This window comes from Vidua chalybeata, chromosome 1 (assembly GCF_026979565.1).
Source record: "Vidua chalybeata isolate OUT-0048 chromosome 1, bVidCha1 merged haplotype, whole genome shotgun sequence".
Classification (NCBI taxonomy): domain Eukaryota; kingdom Metazoa; phylum Chordata; class Aves; order Passeriformes; family Viduidae; genus Vidua; species Vidua chalybeata.
The window spans coordinates 147,549,170-147,569,718 of NC_071530.1; the positions used below are offsets into that span (position 1 = coordinate 147,549,170).

Genomic DNA, 20,549 nt, shown 5'->3' on the forward strand with positions numbered 1-20,549 from the left:
TTTCTATTATGATAAAAAATCCTGTTTTAAAACCAGATGCTGCCCAGTTCTGCAGGCTTGAGAAGTGCTTGGTGTGATTCCTTCTCATCCAAGCAAACAATACACATGGGTTCTCAATATCTTCAGAAGGTGCTCAGCATATCCCTGGATCAAACATGGATATTTATGTCCTGAGTCCAGGATTTAGGGCTGGAAGTTCTCAAGAACACAGTGCTCTGGGTATAATGTGAAAAAATATACCTAGCTTCTGGCAGAAGAGCTCTAGTGTCCACAGAAGTATTCCAGTGCATCACCAAAGGAGAGCCTACACCTAGCACTCGATGCTTTTCAGGCAAGGATTTCATTTGGATCCAGATAAGCCACAACCTTGATCATTGTTATACGTCCAGCTTCTTGTAGTTTCATCAGATCACCTCTCCTCTGCAGAAACTTGCAATCCCACAAGCCATAAAATCTCCAGCCCATGAAACCCTGCGGCTCTCTGACAATAACACCAACCAGCTCTCTTTACATCTCCTTTTATGCTCACCTCAGGGGCTCTTGCCCTTTTATGCTCATCAAGGTAGCAATGCGGTCTTTTATTTAGTCCCATATTCATACTTTTAAAGCAATTTGCCCTTTACTTCCTTTTCAGTCATCATAGCAAGGTAGGGGTGAAGAGGAGTGGGCAGTAGAATGGTGAACAAAGAGTAAAACGATAGAAATGTGCTTTATTGTTGGAAAAGAAAGGCAGTGAAAGGAAAGGGCAGAAAAATTAGGACCCCAATAAGGATAGGAGCACTTATATTCTAGTCTCAAAAGCAATAGGAAACCTTGAAAACATAATTTAATTTAGTCTCAGAGTCAAGTAGTAACCTTTTCCAATCTGTTCTTATATTATATGAAGAGCTAAAGATGAGAGATTTTGTGCTTTTCTAACTGAAGCACCTGGAAAAACTTACATTCTGATTATATGAGAGACACAATTAACCCTCACCTGTTTGGGTGCAATAGAGAGATTCTAAAAATCATTTAAAATATATAAAATTAGCTGAATATTCCTGGAAATCAAGTCAAACCTTATATTACTTTTTTTTTTTTTTTTTTAGTAGAATAAAGTAAACATAGTGTCTCATGAGATTTCTAAAGTGCTTCTGTAATGCTTGTAGAGTGAAATGGATAAACAGCTTTGGAGATGGGGTTATTTACACTACATTTTGTTTTGTATCCCATTCCTGGAAACAGGAGAAAAATGAAAATGATAGGCATGAAATGACTTCTCAGAAGCTGTTGCTTAAAAAATTGTACAATTGTTTTTCATATCTCAGAACTTCTCAGAAGGTTGAAAGCCAAAGTGACCTTGAAACAAAGATGCAAACTACTGGGGACACAATGTCTAATCCAGCAGACCAAGGAGAGACTTTCACTTTTTTCACAGCCTGATAATTTTCTAATCCCAAATGAATACAAAAACTGAGTATCTTCTAGCCATTGACCCTGAATTAGATTCCAAAAGAAGCAGGTTTAGGGAAATGAGAAAAGTGGAGATGCAGTGTGACCTGACACACAGTGAATCATGATTCCAGGACACCTCACTTTACTTAGCTCATCCAGCAGATCCCTAAATTCTGCTGTCACTAAATTGGTCAGCTCAAATACCAGGAAGTCTCACACAGGCCGACCACTTGCTGTGGTGGAACAAAGCCATGCAAATAGGTCAAGTTGTGCGGCCTCAGACTCGTTTTGTCTCATGGCTATGCCTGTACTCTCACAATTGCAGGATGATCCCCAGGTCCATGATCCCAGACAGACTGGAATTGACCTGCCATCACTGGACTCAATTTCAGTCTTCAGAAAAAAGAGAAGCTGTGTTACCTTACTGCAATTGGAAAGTGCCTCCATTAAGGCCTGATATTTGCTGGAGCCGGAGGGGAATTCACACTCACTGTCATCTCTCAAGGGGAATTCACACTCACTGCCACCTCTCAAGGGGAATTCACACTCACTGCCACCTCTCAAGGGGAATTCACACTCACTGCCACCTGTCCCAAAGCAATTTGGGGTTACAGGCCCTCCTTCACAGCACTGACCCCGCACGTCAGGCCTGTGCTCTGCTCAGGTGCGTCCGCAGGTGCAAGGTGGGAGCACTTGGCCATAGCACACAGCACATTCCCAAGGGAACGCAGAGCTGCATGAAACTGAGCCCAGGGGTGGCTGATCAGTACCACAGCAAAGAGAAATACAAACTTCAGCATTTCTATCTGGGTCCAGCTCAATTCTTAAGGTGAGAAAACAGAGTTATTTTTTTTTTTTAGAAGCACAAAGACACTGCTTCAGTGGTTTCTGCTGAAGTGCAGCTTTATTTGTTATGGGGTATTTTGAGGGGAGTATGTTTTTTCATTCAACTCACAGAATAATAAAAAATCTCCAGTTGGAAGGGACCTGTCACTGGGTTCAAGTAATCATTGAGTCCAAGTCTCTCATAGGACTAAATAAAACTAATCCACATGACTGAGAGCATCATCCGGACACTCCTCGAACACCGACAGCCATTTCTTAAGATGTCTCATGTGAGTTTCAGAGAGGAGTTTGATCCTGTTCTCTTTTGGATCCTGATTCCTAGAACTCGTTACAACTCAATGTCCTCCTGTTAAAGAGAATACGATTGCAATGATCCATTTCTTCTCAAAATTAGGTTCTTAATTCATACAGACAGATTTATTTATGAGGGTAACCCCTGTGAGATGTAAACAGAGATTGATGTGTCTGTGTCATACATGTACAAATAAAGAAACTGAAAAACAAATAAACAAACAAGCAGCATTTCCTATTCTGAGGAAAGAAGACCCACACTAAAGACCTCAGTACAGAATCAGAAAAAAGAACACTCAAAGAACAACTAGGAAATGTAGACACTTTTCAGTATCAGAATAGAATGTGGAGCAAAAACTACGTTTGTACAAAACGTAATTTTTTGATTTCACGCGGCCTGTAGAACTCCATAAGAAAAGAAAGTGATGTGCCGCAAAACTGTAGCACCTCTGCTCCTGTAATAATTACTTTCTAGAACTGGAAATAGAATTTTTTAGCAAAGAACAAATTAGAGCTTCAGTGTCAGGCAGGAAAGAACCATTTGAGCTTGCATTCTCAAATGATAAAATAGGATGCAGAACATGGAGAACAACTGCATAGAAACCCAGACTTAGCTAAATAATTATTGAAGCCTGTATATCTAAGAAAGCAAATTCCAGTCCTTGAAAAACAACTTGAAAAACAGTGGCAATTGATGGATAAACCAGCTGTTAAAAGGAAAATTTAATGGGGTGCAAGAAATTAAGGAATTGAAACAGTTAAAGCTTAGTAACATCAAAGACTTCTGGAATGCTTACAGATACGAGGTAGAATTTTTGCAAGCAGAAATAAAATAGAAGATTGATAAATACAGTAACTTTTTATTAGGAAAGGAACAAAACCATCAAGAATTTACAGCCTCTGACAAAGAAATAGAAAAACTGGTAGCACAGATGCAAGAACTGGAGAAATAGAAGTAATGAGGTCTTAGAGACTGTAAGCTGGTTAGAAGAACAACTACAAAGAATTAAGAAAGTGGTAAGAGAATTAAAAGAAAATGAAGAAAGATTACAACAGCAAGAGTACAATAACCAGATTCAGATGTCTGCTTTACAGTTTAAATTGGATGATACAAGACATGGCTACAACAGAAGGCATCTCTGATTAAGTGCTAAAGGAACGGTTGGAGGCAGAACAGGAAACACTAGTGACAAAAGAAAGATTGCAGCCTTATTAGAAAAAATAGAACTATATAGAGATAATTTGATCAGTAAAAACTAGGAGATATTACAGCTTAAGTGACAGAGATGCAGGAAAAACACAGGACTTCCACCACCACTCAGCTTTGGTCAGAAAATGCACACCTGGAGATGGACCTGGGTGTTCTGGGTTGATCTTGGTCAGCTGCCAGCTTCATAAATCCCCTCAAAAGAACAGTGGGAGAAATAAAAACAAAAAATATTCTTGGCTCAAGATAAAGACAGAGCACTTACCATCACAGGGTAAACAGACATGGTTTGGGGAAAATTATTTATTTATATTTAAAAGCAGAGTAGGCTGATGATAAACAAAAATAAACCACTTTCCCTGCATCAACTCCTTTTTGTTTTTTTGTTTTTTGTTTTTTTTTTGTTTTTGTTTTTTTTTTTTTTGAGGCTCAAACAACCATATTCTTTGATTTCTGACTCCTCTCCCTGCCTTTTTCCCAATCTCGACCTTGCTCTTTCATTCCCAGCTCCTCCAGCTCCTTGTCCCAGGGACCATCTGTGTCTGGCATGGTGCAGCCCCAGGCTCTCCCCACAGAGCCCCTCCCTCCTGTCCCTGCTTCCAGTACCTGACAGAGACCCTCCAGCTTTCCCTTTCCAAAAAACAATTTCAAGAGATAGATTCATGATACAACATCTGCATTACATTTCCTTTCCTAACCTTTCTCAAGGAAAGGGTCATCTCTATCTACCCACTCACTCAAACAAAACTCATTGCTAAATGTGGGATTTTACCAATTCACCTATGTTTCTCATTGAAGTGCTGGCAGCATTGAAGGGACACTTCCCCCTCTACCAAGGATGAATACTCTCTCCTGAAAGCACACTCAGTGCTGGCACAAGCCTGATAGGTCTAGAGATGGAAATCCGATTTTCTGCTGAATCGATTCAGCACTAACAACTACACTGAAATCTCTTCACAATGTTTTTTGCCAATATGAGTCCTCAGTCCTTTACAGAAAATCTATACAGAGAGGTGAAAAGAGTTTTCATTCCCAATTGTATCATTAATCTGTCCCCTTTTCTCAAGTTCTGATCTCATTTTGAGCTAATCCTAAAAATATTAATATTAATAATGTAAGAATTCACAAAACCTTATGTTTCAGAAATTTTGTCCGAGAAGAAATTATTCACAGACGAAAAAATAGAATCAGAGCAATACTGAACAACACAGCAGAAGAGACAAATGATAATGTGTCCACCTGAGCTGCCACCAAACTCTGGAAACAACAAGAGCTTGCAGGCACTTATCTTTGCAGAAGTAAAGACTCCAAGTTGCTTGCAAATCTGGTCTTGGTATGAGGGGGAGCTTATTTCCAAAACAGCTAGAAGTGAAACCCACACTTTTCTTCCATCAGGATCCACGGAAAAATACTCTTCATAGAGTCACAGAATCATAGAAGAGCCTAGAATGGAAGTGACCTCAAAAAATAATCCAACCCAGCCTTTCATGGGAATAGAAGCCAGGAGATCATCCAGCAGCCTTTTCTAGGCCAGTCACATCTAGAAAACCTCCAGAGATGGGGACTCTACAATGACCCAACCCCTGAGGTTGTTCCAGTGAATGATTATTCTCACTGAAAAAGCTTCTTTCTTATAAGGGATGAAACCTTTTCTAGTGTAAATTGCTCTTTGTCTTCTCCATGAAGAGACAGTGTGTCCTCTTCATAGTTACCCTGGAATACTTACTGGAATACTATGATGAGATTCCCCCTGAGCCTTCTCCTCTCCAGGGAGATGAAACCTTCAGTCGGAAGAGATCTCCTTCTGTCATTCCTCAGAGGTCAGGTCTCTGGCTATGTCGTCCCAGGGCTAGGACCCTGCACTTGTGCTTGCCAAACTTTACACAGTTTCTGTTGCCCACTGTTCCAGCCTGTCCAGTTCCCTCCTGACATGTCCACCTCAGCACCAGCTTGGAGTCCTCAGCCAACACAGTGAGGGTTCAGTCAGTCTGACCATCCAGGTCATTTATGGATTTGCCATCTACCTCAGAGAATGAAAATCTCACTGGCTCCCTTTGACAGTTTCTCTACTATCCTTAATTTTTGCAGGACTTTCACTGCCTGGACTCAGTGGATTTTGTACCTTGCTAATTTGGCTAGCAGAGAAACTTGAAAAATAAAGGATATTATCTACCACCAGGCTAATCTTGGGATTGGACCATCCTAACAGGCTTGACCATCAGCTAAGTTCTGCAGAGTCCTGAAGTAGAGCAGCACATCAAGAGTAATGCAGCATTGCTTCCAAGAAGGGAAGCATTAGGACCTGGGAACAGGAGGAAATTTGAATGTTTTTTTACTGGCAAAATTATAGAATACAAATTGTTCATCCTTGAGAAGACAAGGCTCCAGGAGACCCTGCTGCAGCCTTCCAGTACCTAAATAGGGCTTGTAAGAGAGTGAGAGATTTTACACAGCAGCAGACAGTGACAGGACATGGCATTTTAAACTAAAGAGGAGAGGTTTAGATTAGGTATTATATAGAAATTCTTCACTCAGAGGATGTTGGGCCCTGGCACGGGTTGCTCAGAGAAGCCGTGGATGCCCCATCCCTGGAAGTGTCCAAGGCCAGGATTGGAGCAACCTGGTCTAGTGGAAGGTGTTCCTGTCCATGGCAGGGCAGTTGGAAAAAGATGAACTTGAGGGTCCCAAACCATTCTATGATTTAGCATTCTTTCTTTATACTTTATAAACTTTTAAGTGATTGAACTACCCAGAGCTGTTCCTCTCTGAGAATCTTCACACCCTGTCCTTTCCTCAAGCTCTAGTGAGTCTATTGCATCAACTTATCTCTTTCCACTGCTTCACAAAGTTTATCTTGTGAGGAGGACATGTCCTGGAAATAGCTAAATCAAAGACATTACTTTAAATGGGTCCAAAAAAAAAAAAATCACAAAATCAATTAAAAATCCACAGTTTTCTCAGTATTTGTGGTGGGTTTTGGTTGCAGACAACACTTCAAAAAGTCACATTATAAACTGACTTCTCATTTGTTACCATACATCCTTATAAAGATTTATCATGCGCAGCCAAACAGGAACAAGAGATTACTAAACAACAGTTCATTTTTCAGCTGCATTTTATTTGTAATACCTTTTATTGGCAGATGTTATCCCCACAAATGAATTAATGTTCCACTATAACAAAGTGGACCTGGATTGATGGGAGAAATTGATTTGAGTTTGTTAATGTACTTTTGCTGCAGCAAGCACATTAAGTAATTAAAGTGCTAAAAGAGATCTTCCCATCCAGACACACAATATACTGAACTCCATTAATGCAAGGACAAAGGACAACTGGATTTTTCATTGCATCTTGAGTGCACTCTGTCTGCAGCATATGCATCATATAGCTTAATTGCATCCATAGGTTTAAACAGTTCCAAAAACAGTTAATAAAGCAAGGAAACTCTAAAGAATTAAATGTCCAAAAAAGAGTAATTATTTTGAGTTGACAGTATAAGCCTTCTTAAAAGGATCAGATTAAGATGTGTGCAGTTTTCCATTCTGACAATTAGACCTTGGGACATTTTAAGCTGAATACAAAGATATCTGATAAATGAAAGTCAGAACAAACCTTTCCCATACACAGTTATGTTTTCTACTATCACAGCATCTGAGCATTTGTAATTGTACCCCATAAAGAACAATCTTCTGAGATATTATTACTACTCCCAAGTTTGTAGATAATAGTTGATGAACTAAAAGGTTGTTCAAGCCCACCTCAAGTAATTTCCCCAACTCTCTACTCATTCTAACAAATAGCGCAGTCAGATACTGTATTTCAGCTTGGAACAGTTATATTAAAATGCACCTTACAAAAGTGCAATGGAGTGTATGAACAGTATTGCCAAGGGACAGGATTGCTTCAAATATGGGACATGAAAATAGAGGTAAACGACATCTCCTGGACATTAGGCAGTGCCTCATCTCTGAAAATAATATGGACATAACAGTGAGAGAAAATACTGGTGTGTTTTTTTTTTTTTTTTTTTTTCATCCAGAATTTCTGAGGGCTACTCCAATGTTAGTGATGAGTATTATATAAAAATCTCATACAGAGTAGGATTTATAAAAAAACCCAAAACATTGTCACCTGGTGTCTTTATCTGCATGTTTATATAAGTTTGTAAAGAGTTTTTAGTTAAGTCTTTGGTAATGTCTATGTTTTATATGACCATCCTTCCCCTTTCTTTTAAAACCATATTTCCTGGAGTGAGGCCATTTGATAAGAAAGTCTTGTACTATTTACATTTAATCATTGAATGCTCACAGTTGCTATGAAAACCATGGCAGGTTGTACCCCAATGCTCCAAAAACAATTAAATATGTAACAGTTTAAAAAACATATTTTAAAAATACTAAATCCAGGTTCCATTCACTTATGAAACAATTAATTGTTGTCAATCAGTGACAGAGGAGTGGGAAGGAAGTGTGCTCTTTGCAAGCCCTTATGTTAAAAAAAAAAAAAAAAAAAGCCCCAAACTGGGCTAAATGTTGCATTTGGCTGGCCAAAAATTAAACCTTTGCCCCTTAACATCTACATATTGTCTCCTCTGCGGAAAGCAAATATCACCCCAGTTCAAGTGACATTTACGTTGTTGCTTTGATGACTTTTTGAGTGAATTATGTCAGAAAGTATCTTCGATCTCATCTCACATGATTTATATTTATACACAACTATACCTGAGATGTTGACTAGAGTTCCTAGCTCAGAGAGTTACAGATGGACCCATGTCTGCTGCTGGGAATCACTCAGCTCTTTGTAGTGTAAGTCGTGGAAGGAAGCCTAAGCCCTCAGGCTTGTGAAAGGATTTATGTGTATGTGCTGCAACATGTTATTATTTAAGAACAAGTGAAGTGACACAGTTTTAAAGCACTGATCTTAACTAGAACAAGCCAGAAACATGGCATTGGCAAAGACTGTGTCAGGGCAATTATTCTTAACAAGAGAGAGTGCCAGACATTAGTAAATGAGAAGATCTGGTAATAAAATAACTATGAAACATTTCAAAAAACTCACTGTGTTCCTCATGTGCAATTTTTTAGGGAATGAGAATTTATTCTCCAAGTTGTCATGTGAGGGTGATTGTGATGTTTTTAGCTCTTCTGGCACTTTTCCTCTCCAAAGCACTCTGCAAACAACAACTAATAGAGGCAGATGAAGTTACCCGTGTTTGGAATTTGTTATCACATTGTTACATACGTGGGTTGGATCTAGATGGTATTTAAGGTCCCTTCCAACCCAAACCATTCCATGGCTCTGTGGCACACATTGTATATATACCTGGGGAAAGCACAGAGTGAACACCAGCAACAAATCTTGTCTTTCAATACAGGACAAGCTCTTGGGAGAATAGCTAGACCTGGTCCTTGCAAGGGAAAAAGTGAAATCCTTTGATTATACACAAGATCCAAAATTTGTTGTCCAGAGTCTGGGGAATCTCTGTCCTTGGAAGTTTTCAATATGGGACTGGACATGGCCTTGAATAACTTGGACAGAATTTAATAATTCCTGCTTTAAGCAGCTATTGGGTTGAAGATCACAGAAGTTCCCTTCCAGCATGAATGATTCCCTGGCTCTAGGATGAGTATGACCACAGCCTCCCTCAGCATAGAAACAACAAAGAAGCTGTGCAGCTTTCTTCTGCACCCAGTTTTAGCCCATGAAGTAAATATTGTTTTAGTGATTTATCATCAGGACAATGGTGTCCGGTAATTCACCTGGCTGTTTAGCTTACAGCACAAAACAGGTTTACTTGATTATCATTAATATGTGATTTTAACTGAGAAATGTGGTTTGCTAATAAAATTAAGTTCTGCTTTTCAGCTGTATGCAATGTTCCATGCCTTAAGTCTTGATGTCACTCTGTCCAGCTGCTCAACAAGCGTGTCACATCCTGGAGGAGCTCAATTTTCAATGCTGCACTTAATGACACAATGATTGTAAGAATTTATGGGGCTTGTGTCATCAATTCATTAAGGAGATAGAGGGTAAAACAGTTAGATCCAAGTGCATCAATGAAGATCACAGCTACTTCTAAAAGACCTTTGAACAAAGAGCAGCTACTTTTTTGTATAAAATCTATTGGTTCAAGTAGAAATTCACCTCAAAGACATGCATTTAGTCCATTAGATTAATACATTTGATTAGCAGAACTTAAGGGGAATCAAAGCCACTCAGTGATACTCTAGAGGATGGCACCTTAAATTTAAGATCTCTGCTTATAGAAATGTTTTTTATTTTATGAAATGGATTCATAAAAATTGGAAAGTCAGTGCCAAATTACACATCAAGAGCTTTGAATAAAATCTTATAATAGTAAATTTTTTATGTTATAGATGATAGAATGAACTGTCTTCCAGGTTAATGCCTGATGAGCATTAAAATCTGGCTAAATCCCATAATTTTAATTTTGTTTTTTTCTTCTCTCTTTAACTCTATTTTTTGCCCAAGACTTTAATCTAACATCACAGCTTGCATTTTATTTCCTAGGAGAGTGGATCCCATCTGTTTGCATGACATTCCTCCTGGCTATCACTGTCTATATGATATATTTTAATGTTTGTCTTCCAGGAGCAAGCAGAATGCCTTCTCTGTCTGTATCCTTACCTTTGATTTATGAATTTTCCTGGTGCGTACAAAGCTTTCCACCTGGATGCCAGAGTACCTATAGCAAACTGTTCTCTCTGTAAGTATCAACACCTTTTATCTTTAGATCAGAAATTGCTTTGCAGCATTTACTGATCCTTTAAATGTCTTTCTTAAGTCCCAGTTGTTTATTTTCTGCACGAGAGGAAAACCAGTGACTATTCTAACAAGACCAGGATCAGAAAGAGAGATAGGAAGTGAATGTATTGATTCACTAGAACATACTTTTTTTTTTTTTTTTCCCTGATGTGCCCATGAATAGAGGCCAATTTGCTGAATGTTGTGCAGTGTGCACTTTAAAGTAAGCTGTTTTAATGACTAGTTATCACACTAGTGCTCAAGACCAACAGAGAAACAGTTGCTATCCCATGTGTGAAGGGTGGCTGAAGCAAACTGAGCACTATTCTTTCTCAACATATGACTCAGTCAACTCATGTTGTGTGACATGGGTGCCAAATGGGAGCAGAACAAGTGGTGAAGCTGGACCATATGGGTTGAGGAATGGCAAGAAGACGACATTTGGAGTTCTCAGAAGCTCTCAGGTTGCTATAACATTTCTGGGCTCTCCAACATGTGTTTGTTCCAAATTATTGTGTTGTCCAGAATTTTCCCTCTGACATTGCACATGCCTGGCTTTTACTCTGTATCAATGATTGCTGGGAACAGAGTGTGGGAAACAAGCACAAACTAGCATGTAAAGCATTATCTCAAGGCTTTAAGTAGTATCTATCCAGGCCCCTTATTTCTGAATTGGTACTAATTCTGTGATACTGCCTTGGTTAGTCAACTTTGAGGAGAGTTGGAATTGGCCTCTAACTCAGTTGTCTATAGGTGATCAAGTGACACAGAACAGTTAACTAATGTATTTAGGGTCAGGTAAGCCAGAGTACTGCTTATTTGAAGGAGAAAGATAAAAAAGATACAAAAGCACCCTACTTTCCACTGACTAATCAATTACCTGTCAGTGGAGTTTCCTGAGATGCTGCTCATCACCTGCAGAACAGCCTCCCCTCTGAGGCTCCACTCCATATTATTTTCATATATTTCATTTATTTTCATTTCTTTTTTTTTATTTTCATTTACCACTGGCACAGGACTTTCCAGCTCTCTTCAGCAGACACAGAGTGCCTAGAAATTAAAGATGGCTATACTCATTAACCAAATGAGAAAATTGTCTTCACCAACTGTCATGACAATAACCCATCATTCATGATTTTCATGAAGTTGCCATTTGCTACACTTCAGGACACTGATCTTTAGCTTCATGCACGCCTGCATTGCAACTACTTTCATGACTTTAGATTTGTGCTAAACTAAGATCCATCTTGTCAGTTCAGTGCAGCAGGTTCTCAACTATCACTGCATGACCATGACTGACTCCTGAGGGGTTTTATGCTTAATCTTCTTCATGCTTTTTTTTTTTTTATTTTTAGAATAGTGGATGCTGCCTTACAGTGAAGCTAATACGTCATCAAGGCAAGAAAAAAGTCAGTTCTGTCAATGCATCTGTTCCAAGGGACAGCAGTCATTATTCTAAAAAGGCATCACTTCTATCACTTTACAGTGCTTACAAGCCCTCTTCCTTCTATTTTTTCCCCCCCTTTTTTTTCTTCATTTATAATAAAGAGAATTCATGCATCATAAATACACTAGGAAAGTATTTTTAAAATGACAGATTTACAGTCCAAAAGTGATCTGTATTTCATTACAGGTGAGAAGTCTGAAGAAATGCATATTTTTATGAACAAAGTAACAAGATTTACTCTGTCCTACATTTTCAAACTATATGATGATATATATATTCTGACACTGTCCCTCAAATGCTCTGAGAAATAAAGTCTGAACCTCTGAACACAAGGTGCATTTCTAAGGTACCCATCTGACAAGAGACACATGAATGGATTGCTGAGCCACAGTTTGTTGGGAAAAGCAGCTTCTGCATTTTGTCCCTAAAGGAATGACTTCAAGGCTAAGTACACTGAAGCCCAGCTGTCCATCTGGTAGTTAACAGGGATGTTTTGCCACACAAAAGCGTAGTCTGTTAAGTCAGAGGACCTTCTTTCCAGCAGCTCTGAATGCTCTTGATCCCTGGTCTGACCCTTGTAGGGTTTTGCAAGCTCTGAAACCACTCATCTTTTCTCCAAGGCAATGGTGCATTCCTTTTAGAAGAAACTGGATTTCATTTTTCCACTCATTTTTAATCAACACCACCCTTCACACACATAAACTACCAGTTTAAGTGACAGACACTTACAAATTGCAGCTTGGAATTTGAGGATTGATAAGGTTGATAAGCAGTTATTCAACCCTGTGAGCAGTGATCAGTGACTTACCTTGGTCCTAGTTTTATAATACCAGAATCCTACCACAGGTCAGTCACTATTTCACCTTCCTTGTGCCCTCTATTTCCTCACAAACTCCAAATATTACTCACCCTGTGGATGCAGTAGTTGTGGGGTTATTTTTTTTTTTTCCTCAGTCAAATAGATTTTGAAAAGCTTTAAGAAAAAAGGTGCAGAAGGATTGCTTCTGACAGAACCAGACAAATCAATTAATTGATCTCCGGCAGTCAGGGATAATTTTATTTCCTACTCTATTAAGGAAAATCAGAATCAGTTAGCTAATTTCACTAGAGAAAATGTCACCAGTTATTAGGCAGTACATGATGGAAAGAATTAAAGATGGAAAACTCAAAAATGTTTTTCCTTCCAGAAATTGCATTACTTATTACTCAACCTTTAGAACTCTGGCATCAAGCAGCATTGAAAATCCTTTGGTTTGACCAAAAAAAGGTTTTCTTCTCCTGTAGCAGTGCCTACAGCATTTAACCTTTGATGTCTATAAATACTGACACGGTTATATTTGTGCTCCAGAAGAAGATATATTTAACAGCAACCAACCAAGCTACCTGCAACACGTAATTTACTGACTGTTCCTGATATATATTTGCCAAAAAACATAAAACCATGACAAATGTTCACCAAAAAAAAATCATGATTTTTTTATAATAACTATTCATACAGGTATAGAAACATAATTCAAATAGCACAAGTTGTAGTTCAAATAGTTTAAGGAGCTTCCATTTCTCATGGGGAGGTAGAGGTGGCTGTGCATGCATACAGATTTCAAAACAGTATCCAGTAAAATCAAAAATAGAACAGGGCCATTACCAGCAGCATAATACTTGAAAGCACTTTGTGACTTATGGACAGCAGATCATGTCCTTAATCAAGCTTGATTAACTATCACCCAATGGTTCCAGAAGAGCTGATTCTTCCTAAATCATGTTGATTTATTCTTTCCTTTATTTGAGTGGAGTGCTCCTCTTGAAAAGACTCGTGGTTGGCACAGCCACACTCTCCCAAAGGGCAATGCCTTCAGGATTATTAGCCAAGACTAAGTGTTTTGGGAAATATTGCCCTTATTTCTGCAGCTGCCAAGTTCCAAACCAAAAATTTCCACCTTGTCAGTTAGGCATACAGGAGCAGGACTATTCTGTATTTGTGGGCATATTCAGGGTTTTTATTATGATTTTTTATTTTGTTTTTGTACCAAAATATTAGGAGGAAAAATAGATAATATAAATTATTATTAATGCGCTTCATTTTTGTTCATGCTTTTGAGGTAAAGAACCACAGCATGTTGGGTTCCCACAGAAAATAAGGTGAATTTCAATTTCTCTGCTTTTCTGACAGACAACACTTCATAAATCACCTTTCTGACCTTCATCGGGATGGAATGATATTGATTCAATTTACAAGTCACTCAGAGAAGAAAAATGTTAGCTAAATAGAAAATATGCATCATTCTTAATTCTACCACACTCTCATCTGTGGAGACCACGTAAGTCCAAGATACCCCAGATGTCTATAGCCAATATCAACAATGGCAATATAAAAATGTCAAAATTAAAAGTGTCCCCAAGTTAAAATGAAATTTGGCAAGCTCATCCACTCTTTCTTTTCACATGTTCATGCTAAAGTGAAAGGGCCTGCTGAGCAGAAGTCAGCCAGAGGATAGTGACCAGCAAACATGAGACACAAGTATTTTGCTGGAAATGCAAAGGTTAAAATGATGGAAGGAAAGCAAATGTTATATTGTGCAGGATACATAGAAAGAAAAATTATTGCAAACAAATTAATGCAGTATAACCTATACTATCATGTGTTTGGAATATTTATCAGTAAGCAAGGTAAGTACCAGTGGGGAAAAAAGCAAAGGTAATTAGGAACTCATTAGTGTGACAGCTGAATATATTATCTGTGCTAGTGCTAGGCTTACCCCCACACTAGAGATTTGATCTGACTGTCAAAGCCAAGGAAAGCATTTTACAGAAATGATTGAATGCAAAATCAGACCAATAGAAAAAACAGGCAGGTCATCACACTGGAACATGGAAAGCTTCCTGACTAACCTCTGAACATCCTATTGTCTAAGTCCAAAAAATCACATAGCCCACAGATGGGAGTGGATTCTCAGTTGTGAGGAAGATCAAAGACATTACAGCGATCACCAGAAACCAAGGGGAAAAAAATATAGTTAGATTCTTCCTTCTCTTATCATAAGGATCAGAATGCACATGAGATTTTTTTTAATAGCTTGGATAAACCAAACAGCTCAAGTATAGAGGTTTCTTTTTCAGTTTAACACCAGTATTTGACATAGAATGTTTCCTAACATAAAGTTGGTGGATATTCTCTTGGAGAGAGCAACAGAATGACAGATGCCAGCTGTTAAAACCAAATAGAGCTGTGTTTCCTTCACTCAACTTCCCAGCATTTTTCCCACACAGTTCATAAAGTAAATCAAATAACAAAATGCCTCTGTACTGATGGAAACAGCTCTACCTAATCCATCCCAATACCTGAAACAATTCCCTGTTTTCGTGAGGGAAATGGTGCTTGAGATAGACAAATCAGCTGCAAACCACCCCGTGCCAAGCTAAGGTTTGAAAGAGAATATATAGTGTTCTGTATATATCAGCTGTGGTAGGTGAAAGAAAATAGTATTCTTCTAGACCTACTGTTTTCCATTAAGTACCTTCTTTTGACCTGAGTGTCCCCAAAAGTGCTCTCCCCCAAAAGTGGTTCTTTGTCTAATTTTTCTTCACTGAAGAACACCTGTGGGGTGCAATATGCAAGCTGAGCAACAACTCACACCTGGCCAGGCTTCTTCACAGTCATCAGGTTGTTAAAAATCTACTAGGAAGAGTTATGCAAAAATAATAGAGGCAAAAATTTAACTAGACCAGAGCTGTACATCTTCTAATTTATGGGGATGTGAAAAATCAGTGTGGCCACCAGAAGCAGAGCTTTAGACAAATATGAGTATTCATCTTTCCTTCTGAAATGGTGGGATTCAGCTAATTTTCATTAAAAGAATACAGTCATTGGATTTATGGCCCTAAAATTAAATTGTTTGCATTATAATTCAATGCAGCTATCATTGACCATGGGGACTCAAAATCATTCCAGAAGCATTTAAAATAGCCATTGTACTTATATCTGAACAGGGGCTTAAAATAATTTGGAGCATTACAACATTGTATTGCAAAAACAAGTCAGTCAGTCTGAGTTTATAGTGAAAGTAATGTACATTGATCTTCCTTGACAGCAATGAAAGCCCAATGACATCCTTCTCTGCCCTGGAGATCGCATGAAATATAACTGCACTTGGCAGAAAAGAACCTGTTTTGCAATTTAACTCTTTTCTGTAGGTTGCTCCTCTGTTGTCAGCTGCATATTAATGGAAACATCAACTCACCCCCTCTGGAAGAGGTCCACATTATGGAATTTGTGTAGCTCCACAGAAAACTCGACCGTTCCCTGAACCTCAGACATGGTTTTTTCAGGTCATCACCTAAATAACACATATATAAAGACATTGTAAACATTTGAAGTATTTTACTTAACAAATCCATGAATGGATGATTTCATTTTAGTTGGCATCTTGGGGTCCACGCAAAGCTTGAAATCGACTGATATCTATTGGAATCTTTCCAATGACATCATTTGGCTCCATCTTCAGGAAAATTTGCTAAAAGCCAGATCAAAGCAGTAATTAAGAGAGGTAAGAAGTCTAATTAAGCCTGAGGACAGAATGATAATATTATGAAAAGTATAAGAAGCAAAAAGTAAATAACATATTATGTGCAAGAATCTCAAAGCAAATTTTAATTAAGTCTCTTGCTGCTCTTGTATGGGAAATTGATTTTATTTTCCTTCTCATTTTATGAAATGGCAGTTTTCCAGGGTCAGCACAGCTAATTTCTGTAAAAGCACAGGCCAAAAAGACAAGAACCCTAGACAGATGAGAGCAGAATTCAGATTTCTCTTTCTTTTGACCCCTCCTATGACTTAAATAAAGTCCCAGAATGGAAGCTTCTGAGGGAATATGAATAATTTAAATATTAATGAATGGAAGATATTCTTTTAAAGAAAATGCTGACAGTCATGGCACCTAATAGGCCACAACAGTCAGATCAAGATTTTGAAGCATTACAGGCATTTACACAGTACATCTCATGTGCTTATTGAACCACAGAATAATTCAGGTTGGAAGGGACTTCAGGAGGTCATACCTCACTCAAGGAAGTAAGTTTCCAAACCAGCTCCATTTAATATACAAGTGTAGATCCTTAACATTTCTCTAATTATAGCACAGGCAAGCCAAGGACTTTTACAGATTTTCAATTATTTTTTGCCCTTCCTTCCTTCCTTCCCCCTATCTCCCCCCCCTGCAAATGTACTTCTGGCAATCTGCCAAGCTGCCTGGAAATTTTCTGTAGGATCAATGAAAGGATAAAGATTAAATTTTTTTCATTAACACATTCAGAGGCAACATTTTAGTTGTTGTTTGACAGCAGCCAAGTGCAGTCTCTGAAGAAGACCCATGTCAGGGCTCTTAACAATTCCCCTTTCTGAGACATACAGGGCACTAAAGGGATATGTAGCTCAGATGCAGAATGAAAAATTTCTCCAGAGGCTCTAATCAATAATTTTCATGGCACTCATAGATTTGACTGTGTCCTTTAATGAAGCAGGAGTGAAGAGGATTTTGATACATGAAGTCCTCAGATAAGCATTAGGCTTTAGATTTCTCAAGGCTTGCTCCTGATTAGTAATTTTCCAAGTGACTGGCTTATTACACTGATTATTTTAAACTAAGGTTTTTTTCTCACTATCCTCTCAAGAACTACAGTTTTTCAAAAAGATCTCATTCCAGAGTTGAAAGGTTATTAATTTTGCATTCACCATCCTCAGACTTTGTAATGACAATAATGTGATGTAAAATATATGTAATATATAACTGTGAGAAAGAAAAAGAAAATTGCTAAGCTACACATTTGATATGCCTCCGAGGTAAGGAACTCTACTGTAGCTTGTGTCAGGCCATGATTTCAGGGTGTGCTGAAGGTATATTCAAACTCTATTACTTGTCAGAGGATCACAGAATAAGCTAGGTTGGAAAAGACCCTTGAGATCATGGAGTCCAACCTATGACCTAGCACCACCTTGTCAACCAGAACAAGGCCCTGAGGGCCACATCCACTCTTTGCTTAAACAACTCTAGGGACAGCGACTCCTCCACCTCCCTGGGCAGCCCATTCCAAAGCCCAATCACTCTTTCTTCCTAATATCAAGCATAAACCTCCCCTGGTGTAGCTTAAGACTGTGTCCCCTTGTCCTGCTGCTGCTGCCTGGGAGAAGAGACTGACCCCCAGCTCCTACACCCTCCTGTAGGGAGCTGTGGAGTGATGAGGTCTCCCCTGAGCCTCCTCTTCTCCAGGCTAAACACACCCAGCTCCCTCAGGTGCTCCTCATAGGAATTGTGTTCCAGACCCTTCGCCAGCCTTGTTGCCCTTCTCTGGACCTGCTCCAGCACCTCAACATCCCAAACTGAAGGGTTCAGAACTGGACACAGCACTACAGCTATGGCCTAAGGAGTGCTGAGTACAGGGGAGGAAAAATAATATTTTTTGTTTCCTTTGTCCTCCATTCCAACAGGAATGAAACTCATACTTTGTCCTTTTGCTTTTTGGCACAGGGTGTACACAGTTTGTAAGTCATGGATATGACATACCCACCAGGTTATGTGTGAGTGTCTCTGTGTGTGATAATCTTGCCTGAGTCAAAAAGCAGAATGTGTGGGAAGCTGGTAGGAAACCATGCAAACCACAAAGCAATATTCTGACAAGGTATTTAGTCTTGAGGAGAGCGCTAATTAAAAGAATTGCCTTTGGCAATACATCTGCATGTTGGGCTGAGGCATATTTCCCTAGAGCAAAAGCTCAGGATCAAAGGATACTCCATGCTTTTGAAGACACCAGTGTAAAGAGGAGAGGTGTGAATGGATGGCCAGCCAGTTCAGCCCGGTACCAGTATTGTCAAAGACAGAAATGATGATGTGAAGATTAACTAAGGTATAGGAAAAATTTAATAGATGGAAATACGCACATCTTCTCTATATTTGCACTATACTTTTCAAGCTTTACACCTCTTCAAAACAAATACAGAAGTTGTCCTAAAACAAAAAACAACAAGCAAACAAAAAACCTATTTCTGTAATTTTATTTCCCTCACTGATCACCAGAATTAAAGTGTAAGCACCTGCTACACCAGTTTGAACTTCCATTCACCGCACCAGCACACCAGAAGATCAGATCACCCAGATCTATGCCCCCAGCACTAGAGCTTGGTAGTTCAGGGAGCACCTCACAAGTACCAAAAGGGGCCTCTGGTGCCCCTTATTTTCATGGCACTTACCAAGGTTCAAAGCATCCTGCTTAGATACATGGGCATAATTCCTGAATTCAAGAAGCTGTAAAATCTGACAAAATAGCTGCAGGCACCACTGATCAAGAAAATATTAAGTAATTAAAAGGATGCACTAATTTTTAACTTTTGTACCAGGTGCCTGCTTAAAGGAACTTTATCATAACCCTCCAAAATCCAGGGCTCATGAAGGACCTCTGATCAACCCTTGTGTGGACAACCTTGGGTTATAAATAGAGCAATAGTTGGTAAAAATAATACTGAAGGTTGCCAAGACATCACTATTGTAAAGACAATAGGGAATGCTGCCAGTATTGACGTATCATCACTTATCTAATAAGCAGTTTAAAGAAAAATATAGAGGTCATATTTGGGAATGCTTTAGCATATTTGGATTTCTGAAATGTCTGTTTCTATATCAAGGTCCTTGCATTTTTCAAAAGAAACCTTAAGACAACACTAATAAATATCAATGCAAAGCTAATAAAGTAACATGGAAAGTGTTTTGGCCATCTGCTCCTGTGAAAGCAGTGCCATGGTCACCCTGGTCACCCCAAAGCACTGGATTGCTTCAGATGGAGCTGCCACTGTCACTGGCTGTGCTGTGCTGTCCTACACACACCGGTGGCACGAGTCAGATCACCAGTTTGACAGTTTGTCCTTCCAGCTAGAGTTGGTGTCCTAGCAAGGGACAGGCAATGTCAGTTGTCACTTTACTTAGTGCAAGGACACATCAACTGAAAATCAGAATCCTTTATACAAAAAGAGCCTATGAAAATCTTTATGTTTAAAGACTGGAGACTGTCTCACTTGCATTTTCAAAGGAAGGCTGGATTTTACTCCCCACATCCCCACTGCTGTCAGTGGAAATACCTTCTGCATTGGAGACTGTTCAAGAAATTATACTGGCTAAATGCAATCTTTTTAATTTACAGTATTTGTACTTAACGGCATTTTAGGGATCCAGTCACCTGACCAAGCCCTCTGCCAGGAAGGGATTAGTTGATTACGTACCACAGACACCACTCTTAAAGACCTTGAAGGTAAAAATGAATCTGACAATTCCCCACTGAAACAGCAATCACTGACACCCCAAACATAGGGAACTAAGGAAGATGAGATGGGGAGAGAGCACATTGAATAGAAGGAGAGGACACTACATAATCTGACAGGTTATGAACCTTCTAGCCTTTGCACAGTTACATCCAAGCAAAAAACAAACCAGATTTTTTAAACATAAACTACTTTTTTTTTGTGTGTGTGTTTTTACCATTCTTAAGCACCTCTATTATAGAAAAGGGTTTTAATAA

At 38.9% G+C, this 20,549-nt stretch overlaps 1 protein-coding gene across 4 annotated transcripts in view; it reads right to left on the bottom strand.

Annotated features, from left to right (window-relative positions):
- Window positions 1-20,549, bottom strand: part of FAM135B (family with sequence similarity 135 member B) — a 249,498-nt gene that overhangs the window by 108,153 nt on the left and 120,796 nt on the right. For 3 of the 4 annotated variants that reach the window (XM_053958011.1, XM_053958020.1, XM_053958027.1), the window contains exon 2: window positions 16,229-16,324. The exons of the other annotated variant lie outside the window; for it this stretch is intronic. In XM_053958011.1, coding sequence (XP_053813986.1) covers window positions 16,229-16,305 — 77 coding nt within the window. In that variant the 5' untranslated portion in view covers window positions 16,306-16,324. The remainder of the gene's footprint in view (window positions 1-16,228; window positions 16,325-20,549) is intronic. 4 annotated transcript variants of the gene reach the window in all.